Raw genomic sequence first — 17816 nt, forward strand, 5'->3', positions numbered from 1 at the left:
AGTGCGATTTGTTCTTGTGTCACGCAGACAGTTTTGAGGTTTGAGTTTTGTTCTAGCGTGTCAAGCAAGTCCGTTTATCGTACTTGATGTGCATTAGTCAGAATTTTTTGTTAAAAAAATTTAGTTATCATACAAAGCATGATATCAATTAGAGTTGTTCCGATTCCGATACTAGTATCGGAAATATCTCCGATACCACAACAAATTCTGGCATCGGCATCGGCGAGTACATGAACCCATATACCGATCCGATACCATTTTCTTAAAAAAGACCTAGTTATGACCGCAAGCTTTGCCTAACCGCTGCACGGTTCTTCTTCGCTGCTCAAAATGCATTGAAAACACAGGAAGTTGTGCTGTGTTGCCACAAGCAACCCCTGTTTAGAGCAGCGAAGAAGAAATGAAAACGCGTTAGCAGCCCTTATCTATAGCTGTGTCTCATTTAGAAGGTTGCGCCCTCCGAAGGTCGCATTCGAAGGCTGCATACGTCATCGTGGTTGTCTCATTTCAGAAAAGCAAGTAGCACACTCCGAATGAGACCTTCGAATGCGACCTTTTTTCACAGGAATTCGAAGGATACATCAGGTGTATCCTTCGCTGCTACAAATAACCCACAATCCCTTGCGTCGCCATAAATAACCGTTGTTTATTTGAAAAAATGGCGGCGGCAGATCTACACACAAGCGATGTGGTGTTTAAATGTAAGTACTTTAAAGTTCTTCATTTTTTAAAAGTTGAATTACAAGTGTGGTAAACATGATTACAAGTGTTTAGTGATTTTTTTTTTTTTTTTTAACAGTTTAACAGTACTTCGCTAGCAGGGCGAGAAATAATTATTATTTAACCCTTGTATTACATTAAATAAAAACATTTTCTTTTCAAATTGCTTAAAAATTTTCTTAAACAAGTGTGAGAGCGCAACGACGTTATGTGTTGGCATAGCAACGTGATACTTCCTGTTTCGTTTTCCGTCCGTCCTACGAAGGCCGTCTCGTTTAATCCCAGGGTGAAGGACACTCCATATACGCATCCTAGAGAGGATTCGACCTCCAGAGGATGCGACCTCCAGAGGACGTGGCCTTCTAAATGAGACACAGCTTATATATGACTGGATCACTCATCACATTCTAAACTGCCAAAACACAGTGAAGCCGCTTCTATATTATAGATCAGTGGTTAGCAGTATAACGCTGTAGTACCGGTAGTTACAGACTCTCGAGTATATTCAGTACCGGCAGCTGCGTTCAGTCGCTTCCGTGTAAGTCAAAGCGCAGGGCTCCAGACAGTAGCCGAATATATACTAGTGTCTGTGAATATTAAACTGCAAAATACTATTTAAATATTACTCCCGCAAAATCTACATCTCTGTGGGTGACTGGCACAGATGCGCGAGAGCTCGCTGTTTTGTAGTCTCTGCTGTGTGTCATGAGGACACGAACGCATAAACCGTCACTTCATGAGAATTTACCGTTTCATTTGAGAATACTGTCATATCATAAACACAGACACTCAAAGATCTTCATGGCAGCCCATTAAAATAAATGTTTGGTTTACATGAGTAAATTGACAATATATAAAGCTACTGTTGTAGCCTACAGTAATAATAATACGTCTCTATAATAATAATAATTATGCCTAGATGGTTGCTTGTTTTTTACTTGTTTTGTTGTAAAGAGATTATCTGATTAATAGATCTTTTTTGTTGCAGTTTTTTTATACAGTTATATTGTAAAACTTAAATACCTTTTTTAGTTTGCGGTGTTAGATTTTTGGCTGCATTTGAAGTTCTTTTTTGCATAAGAAAATAAATAATACTGTCAAATTCATGTTAGATAATAAAAATACTGTAATAAATACAGTAGTTCACCATGTATTTGTTCATGTTTTATTGAGGGATCTGTCTGAAGCACACCATAAAAAAATTCTAGCAATTTACACAGGGCTAGTAGTATATACAGCTGTATATACAGATATACACCCAGGTATCGGATCAGTACTCGGTATCGGCCGATACCCTGAGCCCAGGTATCGGAATCGGTATCGGGAAGAGAAAAAGGGTATCGGAACATCTCTAATATCAATATATCAAAACAATATCATGTTTTAGACTTGCAAGAAAAAGCTCAATATGGATGACTTTTACATTGTCTTTACAAACTTTTTGAATTTTGAAAAAAATGAAAGGAATGGTCTTTCCATGGAGGGGATAAATAATTTAGCTTTCATCTAAAAATATCTTCATTTGCATTTTGGAGATACACAAATGCCTTATCGTTTTGATGTAACATGAGAGTAGCTAAAGATCGAATTTCTGCTTCTGGGTAAACCCTTTAGGTCACTTTTAAGGTTTACACAAAGAGTGTAAACACTCTACCTGTTTTGAAGTAGTCTGACATGTTCTGGCTCAACAAATGATGTGAATTTTGGGGTGGGACTACCTGCAATAGACCGCTTATCAGGGAATTGACTAGCTTTTTCTTATAACATAGTACAGGGAATAACCACAAGGAGTTTTGCAAGAAAACTCTTGGGATACTGTACAGATGCTGAGCTCCATCTTTACAGGTAAGCTTGGATAGTTGCCAAATTCTGCAAACATCCTTTTTCTAAGGCTGCACAGCCAACTTTTCCCCAGTCTGCTGATAGTTTTGTTGTTAAAATGTGGCTCCCAAGTTTCATTTGTACAGACAATTCAGCAAGAATAAATTTGCAGCTGTCCAGGTAACATTTCTATGCCACTTTAAAAATAAAACATCCTTATTACATCATTCTTATAATAAAGGAGTCGTGCACATGCACTGGTACACTAGAGAGATCACTGTCAACACAACTCGTGCAGAATTGGAGCCAGTTAATATTTGCATTTAGCATTTGGAATTCAGATAAGCTTAAAATGATTTCCTTGTGTAGTTTGGCATGTTTGTTCTTAGCTGCTTTGGTCCTGACTCAGGTGCTTTGTTAGTGTGTGTACATTCCTTCTAATGTTCTGTCTCCTGTGAAGTCTGTTCTCCTTGACGGCGCTGACTCAAAGGTGGCCACAGTATAATAATAGCAGCAGCGAGGGAAAGAAAAAAGCAGAAGGACAGCTGCAGAAACGGTGCCAGCGGCGCGGGCTGGCGGAGACAGAAATATGGCAATGTGGCTGTTTTTCCTTCTCTTTTCCCCTTATAGTGGTGCTGCCATGTTTTCAGCGGACCACATCACAGATGCAAAGGCTATATAGAGAATGTAAACACTGCACAGGAAGTGGGAAACACATTATATTTATGACGTTCCTTGGATGCATCCCTTTGTTTAACCCAACGTTTCTGCACAAGTACCTTCTATTGCAGACCTACTAATCCTTAATTGCAGATCTTCATTGCAAAAGTCTGTAAAGCACATGCTTAACAGGCGACATTTTGTCAGAAACTTTGTTCAGAAACTCATCAGAGTCCCTTTCAAGGCAAATCAGTTCACCCAGCGGCCATCTTGGGAATGTATTCAGTTATCTATTTCCAGTCATGCAAGTAAAGTTCAGATTGAATTAACTGAGCCATCATTGATTCCTTTTAGGGTTGTGTCGATAGACGACTATATCAGCAATCTCACAGGCTGAAGAGCATATCGCCCAACACTAGTTCTTTTATTATTGGCGATTGGTTCTTTTAATTGGAAGGTGGGAGTATTGAAAGATATTGTAAAGTCGAGCATTATTATTTCCAGTTTCAGCTACATACTGTCTGTGCAGGCTCCAAAAGAAGATCGTCTATTCTTTGTAACCACATCAAATCCTTGTTGGTTTCAGTCAGCGCATCTTGTTTACTGTGGCTGTAGATGTGTTATATTTAAAGCATAGATTATGTTGTGTCACACAATTGTGAATCCTTGATTTTTTTTCTTCCTAAATGCATTATTGTGTAATGCACATAATGCACATGGGTTCGTGATGCAGAATGCTGTATTTTTCCTTGTTGGCATAAAAACCAGTGAAAATGCATCCTTTAAAAAAATAAATAAAGCTGCTAATTCCACACAGTAATTTATTAATATCATGCAAGGTAAAATGCGTGCACAGAACCAGCCTAAAGCAAATAAAACCAGTGTTAAGCTCATCAACAAAATTACTGACACATTTTCACACCTTTTGCATTTGCCAAAGACAAAAAAATGCACCCTGATGATAATTAAATACATTTTAAAACACTATTTTAAACCGTTATCATGCTAGTATTTCAGGATGTTTTCATAAGAACAGTTATAATGTGTAATATAATGTTAAATGCGTTCAAATGAATGAATGTGTAAACAATTTTTTAAGTTATGTTGGAAAATTGAATAGTTTGGTCTTTTACCTCTGAACACGTTTTTGTTATTTTGCATATTATTGGCAACTAATGTTTTTTTTTCATTGATTATTTCGTTGAAATCAAATGAACATGACTTAACTAAAAAAAAAAATCATTATTTAAAGGGAAATGTGGCAAAAAATGTACAGCTGCAAGTCAGATCACCAAATATTGCATACATGCATAAATTTACTTTTATTGCATTTAGGTAATGCACAACAATGCATGCCACTTACCGTTGAGCAATACTTTTGTTTTGTGAATGTTTTTAGTTTTCCCCCCAGTTAATAGAATTATAAATAATAGATGTGAAGGCAGTGTGTTTATGTCCCTCTCAGTCCCACCCTATATGTTTGGCATAGGTACACACACACACACACACACACACACACCTTGTTGGGCTGTTTTTGGAATACAGTGTTGATATGTACACTCTAAAGCCTGGGTGAGAACAGGCCGTGCTTCAGACAGACAGAGGCAGCCAGGACACAAAACACATGTTTAACTGTGCTGCGCTGGATAATCTATCTACCACAATGTGGAAAATCACCCCTGCTTATTCCATCACTAACTCGCTGTGTCTTTTCTTTTCCAACCCTCTTCCTCTCTTTCTTCCTCTGTGTCATTTTGATGAAGAGCAGACACATTCTGCTAAACACTCTTATCCCATGCTGTCTCTGCAGAGGTGGCACCCAGAAACACAGTGTGAGGGTAATAGACTTTCCATTGTCACAGTATGAGTGGATACATTTAAAGTATGGAGCTTGCATGTTCACCTTATGCAGCTTGTAAAATCTAGGACACAGACTCAGCTTTTCTTCTGCTGTCTCAGCACATGATGTGCATGTGTGTAGGAGGTTTATGTTCATTAAGAGTGTCTTACTGAGTCAGGAAACGTACGAAGCCTGGTGCATTGCAGGAGACCAGATGGTTGATGCTGAGGAAGTTGAATATACATTGTTTTAGACAATCGATTTAAAAGTGATGGTCCTTTTGTAATTTATAAATAATGGCCAAAACATCAGCTAAAATGAATATTCTGGGTTTAATACAATTTAAATAGTTTGTTCATTCAAAAATGAAAGTTCTGTTATCATATACATGTCATTCCAAATCTGTAAGACTTGCACTCATCTTCAGAAAATAAACAAATATGTATTTAATTATGTACTCTCCCTTAATTGTCTTCTGAAAAAAAAAACACAATGGCTTTGTATGACGCACAGATTTAATTTAGACTGTTATTCTCACAATTTAAATAGTGATATATAGCTTCAGTATTACTTGGTCTGTTTTACTTTGTCAGGTTGGGCCCATTTACTTCCATTTTTTAAAAATTTTATCAACTGTATACCATAAGTACTGTTGATTGATCTGTTTTCTGCCAAGAATCAGCATTTGAACGGCTTTAGACGTCACGATCATGATCATACTGCCAGAGGGCCCTAGTGTGTCAATGAGAACTGGTTCGATTAGTGTTTGGCAGAATATTGATTCAGCCAAAGCAGTGAATTCAGCATGCAGGTCAATGAACTGGTACCACAGCGACCCTGCCGCACTGGAAACACTGGGGAAAATGGAAACTTGAGACCCCTTCTAGGAAAACAGGAAGCAGCTGTAACAACATCCTGTTTCAGAATGATGTCCAGGGAGCAGTGGCGCATGGGTGAGCCATCAGTAGCCCCAGTGCAGCCCAACAGAGGGGCAACAATGCAGCCCAGTGTGTCAGAATAGCAGCGGGGGGCTGGCAGACTGGATTTTTTCCATTTGCTCTTTTAGGGTCAATGACCCGCAGTCAGTTGAACATAGACGCATGATGCAGGAATACAATTATTTGCTGGATTCTTTGTTAAAGATGAGGGTTGTGAATCAAAAATCAATTCCAGTTCCTGTCAATTCCTCCGCATCCTTTATTTTTAGGTGGTGAAAAGGGGCTATTAATAATGTACTCGTCTTTGAATCATTCAAGAGATTCATTCAAAAACACTGATTCTACCAGTAATGAGTCAAATAAATCTAGAGTCATTGAATCATTCCACTCATAGTCTTATATTTTTTTTCTTCAGAATTTTGAGAACCTCAACCTCCATTAAAAAAAGTCTCAATGTATCCTGCACACAAACAGCTCTTAATGGAGTCTAGTTTTTATGTAGCCAGCTGATTTTTGTTCATGGTATTATTCAGCAGCAATTTAATGTTTTGCAAAAAGACACACAAAGTAAATATGTTTGATATCTAAATGTTTGACTTTTGACAATGAAATCGAAACTGGGAATTTATAAGAATCATTGAATTGATACGCGGAATTGGAATCAAAATTGATAAAATTCAAATGATATACAACCCTATTAAAGTTGATAGTTGATAGTGGAATTTGGAGAGAAAATGCATCTCATTAATTTGAGCTAGTGTGGCATGTGTATCTTAGTGTGTGTGTTTTTACAAAAACTGCTGGGAAACGCGGCTTTGTGTTCACAAAGCTATTTTGGGAGCTGCAGTAAATGAGGAGATGAAACATGCTGTTCTCAGTGTCTGGAGGGGACATTGGGGTGAGGTGGGAATGAGATGAGAGAGCTTGAGACGAGGAGTGTAAAATGACAGTGAAACAGAGGGAGGAGGGTGCTTCTCCAATAACCTCCATCAATTCTCAGAGTGTACAGCAGTAATTCATGTTTCTGGCAGCATTCAGAGCTAAATGAATTGAACTGAGGCTCCACATAACACTGACTCCACATGCACTTGCTGTAGCTGCCTTTCACTGAGTTCTTTATAACAGTTTCAAACCAGCTGGGCAAGCCTTAATAGACTACACTGGTCACGCCATAGTTTCTTTTTCTTTTTTGCAGCTCAAAAGAACAAACTCAAAATTTAGGCATGATCTTGTCAATATTTTGCTGTACACTAGCTGCAAACTTAACTTCACGCTGGGAAGCGCCCTAATGCCTATTGCACATATAAATGTCTAGAGCTTTTGCCAAGCTCCAACCTGATGACTTCTTCCTGTTCTTAATTAGGCCAGGTCTTAGACAGAGTAAGCTGCAAAATGCATCATACTTTGATGACTGTCAAGATTTCGGTTCTAGATGTATATAGATGAGACCAGATATAATCAAACAACTCGGATCTCATACCAGACGTCTCATTCAGAGGAATTACACACGCTCACTGTTCTGCAGGAGAGGAAAAGCCGCTTCATTTACATCCTGACCGAATGATGATTGATGTCCTTGGGAGTTGTGACTTGCGCCAAGTGCGCCTTTGAGCGCTGTGTAATGGTTGATTGTTGCAAGCTACCCCACACATTCATTATTGCGCTTTGCGTGTTAGTTCCGCTTTCATAAATCCTAATTGAATCTTTGATGGAGCCTCATGGTGTCGATTTTGAACTGGGGTTGGCCTAGTTCTCAAAGTCCCCTCAGGATGCTTACATTGGGTGTGTGGGATTTTAATGATTCGGGAGACTCTCTAAAAGCTGCAAGTTCTTAAAATGAGGGTGAATCCTAAGGACAAAAGCTGAGCAGAATGAAAGGACCTGGTCTCGGTCAGGCCATCACAGACACCAGGACACTGACCTTGGTAACATTATGCAGAATTATTGTAAATCAAGGGACTTCCTGTAAATGTCCTTCTAATTTAACTTTTCAGTTTTTTCCATCACGTCGTCATTTTTTCCCCTACACAGAGTGGGTGGTGGAAGTGCGCTTCTGAAAACGGTCCGCTCACAGCGAGGGGGTGGAGGGACCAAGCAGGTCGTGGGAAACTGGCTGCAAAGAATCAACGCTGAAATGAGACTCTTACTCTACATACACATATAAACAAATGCATAAGAGCATTTCAGTAAGACACATGAGCTTCCCACAGGGCACACAGACACCCCTCATTAGCCCACCTGTTGGAATATGTTGGCTGTTCTCTGTTCTAAAGTTTATTTTTGTGTCCTCCTAGATATTCAATGTCTTTAAAGTGACAACATGATTGTCGTATTTGAGAAGTTACTGTGTTTACTACACATACAAATGCAGATGAGGTTCACTTGCCAGAATTAATTCACCTAGAGTTTGACTGTTGTTCAAATGGAAGTCTTGTATCCGACTAGTCGACTTGTCTAAAAGCAAGAAACCCCCAAAAGATGAACTTTTTTTTGTGTGTTTGCAGATAATAGCCTACATTTGAAATACTTAATCTATGAATCAAACTGTCAAATACCTCAACGAATTCCACTAAAAATAGGTCACAATTATGCCGTAGCCTATGCTTGCCTCGCGTTATCATCATTTTATTCAATTTTAGGTGGTCATAAAAAAAGCAAACAGTCAACCAATGCTTATTTATTAAATCAGCTGGGGAAAAATGCAGAACAATGGAAAATCAATCAAGAGCCAGATAGAATTCTTCATCTTCATATAACGTTAGCCAACATATTAAAGAAAAAGTAAAAAACAATAGGAAATTTGATCAAGGAATAGCATTAAAACGGGTTTTAAAATAAAAACCTATTTCATCTTGTAGGCTATATCATCTAAAAACGAAATGCACAAAAAGAAAGACAGGACCTGAGGTGATTAACAATTCCTGCACTTGAAAAAATGCGCTCTGAGGGAACTGAAGTTGCAGGCATGCAGAGATAAGAAAAAAAGCAAGCCAACAGAACTTTGGAAAGCACCTGGACACCCCCGCACCACCGCTGAAGTGGGTCTTCGTTAGAGGAATAGATGGCACGGATGGAATTGCAGTGAATAACGTGATTGACATTAGCTGGCTTTGGATAGTTTCTAAGCTAATGCATACATGCCTTTATTGAATATGAAGTGACATACATCCAAGTAACACACACACACACATCGTGAACACACACCTGGAGCAGTGGGCGGCCATTTATTCTGAGGTGCCTGGGGAGCAGTTGGGGGTTCGGTGCATTGATCAAGGGCACCTCAGTCATGTTATTGCCGGCCCGAGATTCGAACCCACAGCCTTAGGGGTTAGGAGTCAAACTCTCTAACCATTAGGTCACGACTTCCCCCATTGCATTTCTCCATTAGCCAATTCGACATTACACAGTTTACACAAAACTTTTCTGTTTCTTTCTAATTCAAAATAATCCCATACCTTGCTCGCCTTTCGCATGGTCATGTTTGAGCTCGCCACAACTGACATGAAGAAAACTCATGCAAGGTCTAAGGTAAAAATTTAGTTTCTGGCCAGATACACTTTTAAAAATAATGTATATATTTTTCAAATATTTTAACTTATTTAAAATGTTTTAAATATAACAATGTTAATTTAATAGTAAAATTAAATTATGGTAATTCTAATGATAATTATATTAATTCTTCATGGCATAGATTCAACAAGGTGTTGGACACATTCCACAGAGATTTTGGTCCATATTGAAATGATAGCATCACGTGGTTGCTGCAGTTTTGTCGGCTTTACATCCATGATGCGAATCTCCCGTTCCACCACATCCCAAAGCTGCTCTGTTTGGATTGAGATCTGGTGACTATGGAGGCCATTTAAGTAAAGTGAACTCACCGTCATGTTCAAGAAACCAGTCTGAGATGATTTGAGCTTTGTGACATGGTGCATTATCCTGCTGGAAGTAGCCATCAGAAGATGTGTACACTGTAGTCATAAAGGGATGGACATGGTCAGCAATAATACTCAGGTAGGCTGGGGCTTTAAACGAGGCTCAATTGGTAATAGGGGGCCCAAAGTGTGCCAAGAAAATATCCCCCACACCATTACAACACCACCACCAGCCTGAACCATTGAGACAAGGCTGGATGGATCCATGCTTTCATGGTCTTTACGCCAAATTCTGACTCTACCATCTGAATGTAACAGCAGAAATCGAGACTCATCAGACCAGGCAACATTTTTCCAATCTTCTATTGTCCAGTTTTGGTGAGCCTGTGTGAATTGTAGCCTCTGTTTCCTGTTCTTAGTTGACAGGAGCGGCACCCAGTGTGGTCTTCTGCTGCTGTAGCCCGTCTGCTTCGGGGTTCGGCGTGTTGATGGTATTCTGTACACCTTGGTTGTAATGAGTGGTTATTTGATTTACTGTTGCCTTTCTATCATCTCCGACCAGTCTGCCCATTCTCCTCTGACCTCTGACATCAACAAGGCATTTTCGTTCACACAACTGCTGCTTACTGGATATTTTCTCTTTTTCTTACCATTCTCTGTAAACCCTAGAGAAGGTTGTGTGTGAAAATCCCAGTAGGTCAGCAGTTTTTGAAATACTCATACATGCCTGTTTGGTATCAACAACCATTTCACATTCAAAGTCACTTAAGTCCCCTTTCTTCCCCATTCTGTTGCTCCAACTTCAGCAAGTCTTCTTCACCACATCTAGTTGCTGCCATGTGAAGGCTGATTAGCAATTTTTGTTACCAAGTAATTGACCAGGTGTCTTTTATGCTTAATACAAATTCTGTGTTACATGAGATGTCTACAACATGAAAAACTAAAATCCCATTTACCTAAAACACATCAGATTTCAACTGGAGACAGAAACCGTTTACTATCCATTGACAAGACAGGTCACTTTTATATAGTCCTTTATATTATACAGATAGTTTCAAAGTAGCTTTCCAATAATTAAAAGGAAAATAAGTGTTAATGTTGTAAAATCAATTCATTATGAAAAAATTGAATATAAGCTATATAGAAGATAACTGTCTTTTATTCAGCTCAATCCAGTTCAATATTGTTAACAGTTCAGATGAATAAGTGACACTTGTGCAAATGTGATCAGAAATATGTTCAGTTCATCTACTTTATAAGCAGCTCTTCAGAAGGCAGTATTGAGCTTGTTCTATTCATATTCAGTCTGTTCAAAGCTGGCAGTAAAACTTGCAACTGAAAAAGAAGGAAGATAAATACTTCTGTTAAGTATTCTGTATACTACATGTTAAGCAGACATGGCTATCGGCCAGTAATTTAAAATACTGCTTTTATGCCACTATACGCTTTGTAAAACAATCCAAGGTAGACATACTGACCTGGAAAAGCTTCCATATGAGTCGGCGTCATTCGCCACCCTTGCTTTTTCAATGATGTACGACTCTTATTGACAGGGAAATATATCTGATCTGTCTGCTTACGTGGCAGATACCAGTACATGTATCTTGATCCATATTAGATTTATTTCCATAAATAAATAATGCCTGAAACCGATCTGATAATATCAGCATCCTTTTGTTTTGTTTATTCCCCTGCTTACAAAATGTGGGTCATATACAATCTGTCACACGGGAGCAAAAAATAATAATTGGGAAACTTGAACGATGTAATGTAAAGATATATAAATATTGATAGAATTGCCTCCTCCTAATGCTAGGCCTATCACTCCATGTAGCTGAGCCATGATTCTTTTTTTTTAATGCAAAAATTTAACTTGCAAGTTGAAATCAACTGGGTGCTCGTCAAAGCTACATTTTTCAGTTGTTTGGAGCCAATCATTCAGACATCGAACTCCAGACATGCATGCATTTTCATGAGAAGCAGGCTCTGCATTGTCTCTCCTCAGAGTTGCGGATGAAGAGCATGGATAATGATTGGGTGTTTTAGTTTAATCTTTAATGCCTTCTTTTTTTTGTAGATGAAATAAAGGCTGCTTTCACACAGTATTCATGGTTATTGAACTTTCTACAAACACAAATATCAATAAACTTAATTTACTTGTAACAATAAAAGGATACCTTGTTTATCCTGCCAACGTTTGAGATTTATTTAAGTACTAAAGTATAATAGTAGCTTCAGACTAAAGCTCCATAATGAAAAATAATCCAGCAAATCTATTTCAATTGAAGAGGTGAAACAAGATTGACAAGCGCTTTGGCTGTAATGGTTCATTACCGATCTGTCACTCCCATCATGTCTCTTGTGATGTTACAGATTGTCATTTTGAATGAGCATCACAGACAGCTGTCATAGTGCTGTGTTGATTGGTTTCATCTGTGCATGGAAAACCTAATAGAGAAAAGAGATCAGAGGTTTCAAATAAGTCAGGTTTCAACAAACAATATGATTTATATGTGATTACAGAATCAGTTGTTCAGTCAATCCTTGTTTTTTTTCTTTAATACCCAGTTGGTTTTCATATATGCTTTCTATGTGGGTAGCAGATTGTGTTAACCTTCCTCAGATCTCAGACACTTTGGCCTTTTCAGGGTCACCCCATGGAATATATGAAGCAACCCCCAAAGGCCTTTGTTTCCTCACTATTCTTCATCTGGTAGCCTTTCAAAAAGTGGCAACGGAGGCAATCCCCAAGGGTTATGCATATATGTTAGCATTAGCGTGTGTTTAGTATGGGTCTCTTGAGAAATTATAGACTGTTGTTATCTTACATCAGTGAGCAGAAGATGGAAGCAAAGCATGCATTGCTTTATGTATGGAGATGGACACAATAAAAAATAAAGCAGGGTCCTAAAATCTACCTAAACAACATTTAAGACACCAAGTGCACACTCTCAGTGTAAAAACAGTTTGTACTTTAAATGTAAGCTGCTTTGTTTGAGCCAAGTTGTGGATGAGGCAAATCGTATGATATGGCGGATGGTTTTAGACTAGGGATGTAAAATATTGATTAATTCCATGATTGATTGTCGTTTAAATTAACGATTGATTAATCGATTAATCGTTAACCATAATTCTGCAAAATGCATCTGTTGCAGGCAGCAGTCACCGGCATGACAGGACGTGCAGAGGCCACACAAAAACACAAAACGCTTTCTCACTTGAATTAATGGGGTTTTAGTCTGAATAAAATGCTAGTAGCAGGATTATAAAATGAATATATGTGATTATGATCATTTGATAAAATCAATTGAGCGCGTCATACGTTTGAAGTCATTTTATTTTGTTGACTGTTTTCTGGCAAGGAGAATTCTTCAGTTCTTCAATTCTTACCCAATAAGATACTTTAGAGCTAATATTTATGATTCTATTAATTTATTTACTTTACATTTTCAAATCTGGAAATTTCACTTAATAGTAGGCTTCCTCATAAATGCAGTTTTCTGGAGGGCTGTTTGTGTGGTGTTCAGAGTTGCAGCTATGAAGATTGTCCAGATTAGTTACAAATGAGGTTCTGTTTCATTGAAGGTGCTGTCTTAAGGCTGGTACACATTACATGAGTTTTGCCCAAATTTTTGCCACAGCTTGCAGGCTGGATGTGTCGTGGATTGTTGCTGAAAGACAAATGTTGGAGTTGAGAGATTGCACAGAAAATCCTCCATTCATAATTTATTTTAGGCAATATTACACAATATTATTTTAATTTGACATGCATCTCATTATTGCAAAAGTTAGTTTTTTGCGTGAATCAAATACTGTGTGATCTTCAGTCTTTTGTTTATAGGTTTTTCCTCTGTAACCATAAATGATGTGTTCAAGTGACCACTTGTGTAACCACTAGTGTTTTATATTTGGTTCAGATCTTAGAAGTCATGAAGTCATGTGGGTGGTGTTGGTGCAGTGGATAAGACACATGCCTTTGGTGTGAAAGACCCGGGTTCGAATCCACTGTGAGACACCAATGTGTCCCTGAGCAAGACACTTAACCTCTGACATATATAGCAATCAGTGTTGTGGGTAACGCGTTACAAAGTAACGCGTTAGAGTACTCTAATTACTTTTTTCCTGAAATGTGTAACTTAACGCGTTAGTTTCGTGCGTAAGTAATCAGTAACTTCGTTATTTTTTAAAAAAAAGTAATCCGTTATTTTAAGGAAAGGAAAATCCCGACTGCAGCCTGCTTTTTGTCAGACAGTAGTCCTAGGTCTACTGTGCCACCTGCGGATGTATCAGCGGAGCCGAAGCTCTGTGATCATAAAGTCAATGGCTGTGATGCGTCTGTGCCCTGCGCCTGACCCTGTGTGTGTGGGGGGTTTTTTTTTTCGAACTCCCGGCAAGATAGCAGAGAGGACAGCGTTTGGTTTATGGAAGTACGCACATTATTTTCAATTTGTCAACGAAAAAGAAAAGAACATAACGGTAAAATGCACACACTGCTTTGGTGAAAAGCTTCTGTCGCCAAAAATTCTACCTCAAATTTAACGCTACGTTTTAATCACTACTTTGAAGAGTAAATGTAAGAGGACTGTGTTACAGCGAATTTAGGCTTGTGACTGTGAGTGACACTTTAATAATAATTAGTTCGGCTATTAAGCGATTTGTCATTTGCCTGTGTGGCAGTGAAGGATTTAATTCGGTTTGTTATCATTTTTGTTTGACAGGCAGCTGTTAATTTCTGTTAGATCATTGGCTGGCTGGTTGTTCATCATTTTTAAATGGTTTTAATTTTTAAAAGCCTGTTTAAGGTTGTGTTTACAAGTAAGCATACTTGGTTACGTTAGGTGCGAATTTTGATTAATAATATGTTCTGTGATAATAAATAAATAAAACGCAATGTGGAATAGCCGATTGCCGACTGTCTTTCCTGTTATTGTTATCCTGCAGTGTTAATTTAGTCGGATGACTGACGTTATTCATTGTCGGGAGTCACGACTTCTAGGTGCATTTAAAGGGGCCGGGGCTGTGTCTGTCATGTGTGAGCCGCTGCAAACGGCTTTTAATTTTTGGTAACGCATGAGTACTCTAACGCGTTACTTTTATGAATAGGTAACGCTGTATCATAACTGATTACTTTTAATTGATGGTAACGTTGTAACCTAACTAACTACTTTCCAAAGTAACTATACCCAACACTGATAGCAATTGTAAGTCGCTTTGGATAAAAGCATCAGCTAAATGAATAAATGTAAATGTAGTGTATTCCAGTCTTTAGAAGGCACAATACAGCTGTCTACAGTTGCTCATTTGGCAGGTGCTCTTATTCAAATTCACTTGCATTGCATTCAATATAAACATTTTATTTGTTCATCCATTCACTGAGAATTGAATTTATGACTTTGGTATTGCTAACGCCATGCTTTGCGTTATCTAACATTGTATCTAATATTGATCATCATGGGCATTTTCTTTGATAATAGAGCATGATGGACTCTCACCACATATAAACTTTGTCATATTTTAACAGGAGTCATGGATTTGCAGGCTTATTTGCTGCTCTCTTAGATGTCCTCTGAGTGTTTGAGCCCACAGTGCACACCTGCAGCCACTATTGTTCTATTGTCATGTGAAACGTGTTGTGCAACTGAGCGTGGGGGCCGTTTAGGCACTGTGGGCTCTTAATTAACACACATGTGATCATTGGCACTGCTGAAAAGACCTGAAATGAACACAAACATGTTTTGTGCTGTAGTGTAGTTTTAGTTGTAAAATGGAAATGGGTCTTTGTTCTGTTTTGGGTCTGTTTGACTGTCCTTTCCTCTGCTGTGTGTATTGATCAGTGAACTGCTCAACTAGAACTGTTCTGTAAATAAGACTGAACTGAAGGGCATGAGTACATTTATAATGATCTGTCTCTTTCTCTGTTACAGATGCCTTTGTCAACAGTCAGGAGTGGACACTCAGTCGCGCCGTACCAGAGCTCAAAGTGGTGAGTCCCGTCACTGACGTTTAAAACTTGTCATTTTTATTGTTACTAATACAAGATTTAAATTGCATCATTTAATTACTTAAATTAGTGTTGCATGCTCGTGACCTCACAACGAAACCGCTTTGATAAGGCTGTGTCCTCTCTAAATTGCCCTGAAAATGCTGAATCATCTGTTTCTTGTCCTGTGGAAAGTTAATTTGAAATACAAAGTAAATTCACTTTTTACAGTCACTAATTTATTTGTTAGTCCCCTAATAATATCCATAATGACATTTGTGTCATCTGACAGCGTCATTTCTTCCATCTGAAATTATTTCTTGTTATATAGCATTCTTTGATGAAATTATGTGAAAAAACATTGTACAGTTTTAAAATCAAATGACGGACTTGTCATGCTAACGTATATTAATACATGGAAAGATTTGTTTTAATCCAAAATAAAGAAAATTAAACAATATTTTAAAATATTTAGCGTAATTGAACACAATTACAGTTTGTTTAACCCTCTGAGGTCTAAGGGTATTTTTGGGGCCTGGAGAAGTTTTGTCATGCCCTGACATTTGTGTTTTTTTTTTAGTTGCTTATAAACATCTAAATGGCTAAAGTCTAATCTCACTGTAATCAGCACAAACTGGGCTATAATAATATGTGAGCAGCATGTATGTACATGATTGTATTTTTGAGAAAAGAAGTGTTATGCGTGGTTAGTGAAAAACTAAAAATCTTAAAACACTTGAATAATGCCATAAAACACATTGGTTCCCGGGACTTTTGAGAACTGGAGCTTGTAGCCTAGAATTTTTCTTTTATGTGAAAATCATCTTGTTTACTCACTTACAGAAAACAATATATTGATTTGAATTTTCTAAGACACTTTTTGTTGGTAAAAGTCATATGCGAGTAGGCGTCAACTATCATTAATATCATTGTGATTTACACCTGAGAAGACAAAGGCCCGCATAATGAGCCTCTCAGTCAGCTGTGCCACTGAGAGGGAGGAGTTACAAGAAAGAATGTAAGGACAAAATAAATGTATATAATTTTATGTTAGTAGTTTATTTAGAATATATTTAATTATCCCACAACATAATTTAAGTTTATTAAGAACAATCAAAGCTGACTTTCAAAGCTGATTTTTTTTTGCATCATTATTCCAGTCACACAAATCCTTCAGAAATTATTTTAACAATCTGATATATATATATATATATATATATATATATATATATATATATATATATATATAAATAATAATTATTGTTTGTTACATTTGTAACATTTATTTGTTACATTTATCTTAGTTACATCAAGCTTTTGAATGGTATAGTATTGTATATTGTCATTGAAACTTCATAATGTTTCACCTGATTATACATTTAGTCAGGAATTATAGTTTGGAAAAAGTCTAACTAGTAAAATGTTTACACGTTATGTGGAAACTAGTACACGTATATAAATAAATAAAAAGAGACTTACTCATGTTTATGATCTCTGCTGAATAAAGCTCTTCATTCTTTTTTTTCTGAGGAAATCCAAATCTCGAAGGTAATACACATCACATCTTTTTGGGTTGAATTATGTCTTATTCCTCTCATCGCGAAGCAAAGAGTAAAAAAAAAAAAAAAACTTGAACAGTCTCGCTGCGTTGTTTTCTGTTGTGTGGGCGTATTCAAGCCGCTCACTTCAGTGAAACATCAGAATCTGAATAGAGTGTTCAGTGCGGGGGTGTGGTCACATTAGAAGATAATGAAGAGAGACATGAAAAATGGACATTGCGTTGTTTTCATATCAATTACTTTATCACAGAATATTTGGTTTCGGCAGCACTTATTTAGTTTAAAGTAGACATGTCAGGCTTTCTATAGATATCTCTCTCATGTCTCTTCTTTGAGTATTCACGGAGTTACAGTTCATTTTTATGATGCGTCTAAATGAAGATCAGAGCAGACAAAGGCTGCAGACAGCACACCTTGTTTGTT

At 37.6% G+C, this 17816-nt stretch overlaps 1 protein-coding gene across 5 annotated transcripts in view; it reads left to right on the forward strand.

Annotated features, from left to right (window-relative positions):
• agap1 (ArfGAP with GTPase domain, ankyrin repeat and PH domain 1) overlaps positions 1-17816 on the forward strand; it is a 184740-nt gene that overhangs the window by 72854 nt on the left and 94070 nt on the right. For all 5 annotated transcript variants that reach the window (XM_026262123.1, XM_026262124.1, XM_026262125.1 and 2 more), the window contains exon 2: positions 15779-15837. In XM_026262123.1, the coding sequence (XP_026117908.1) occupies positions 15779-15837 (59 nt within the window). The remainder of the gene's footprint in view (positions 1-15778; positions 15838-17816) is intronic.

The sequence above is a fragment of the Carassius auratus genome, chromosome 6 (genome assembly GCF_003368295.1).
Source record: "Carassius auratus strain Wakin chromosome 6, ASM336829v1, whole genome shotgun sequence".
NCBI classification, from domain to species: Eukaryota; Metazoa; Chordata; class Actinopteri; order Cypriniformes; family Cyprinidae; genus Carassius; species Carassius auratus.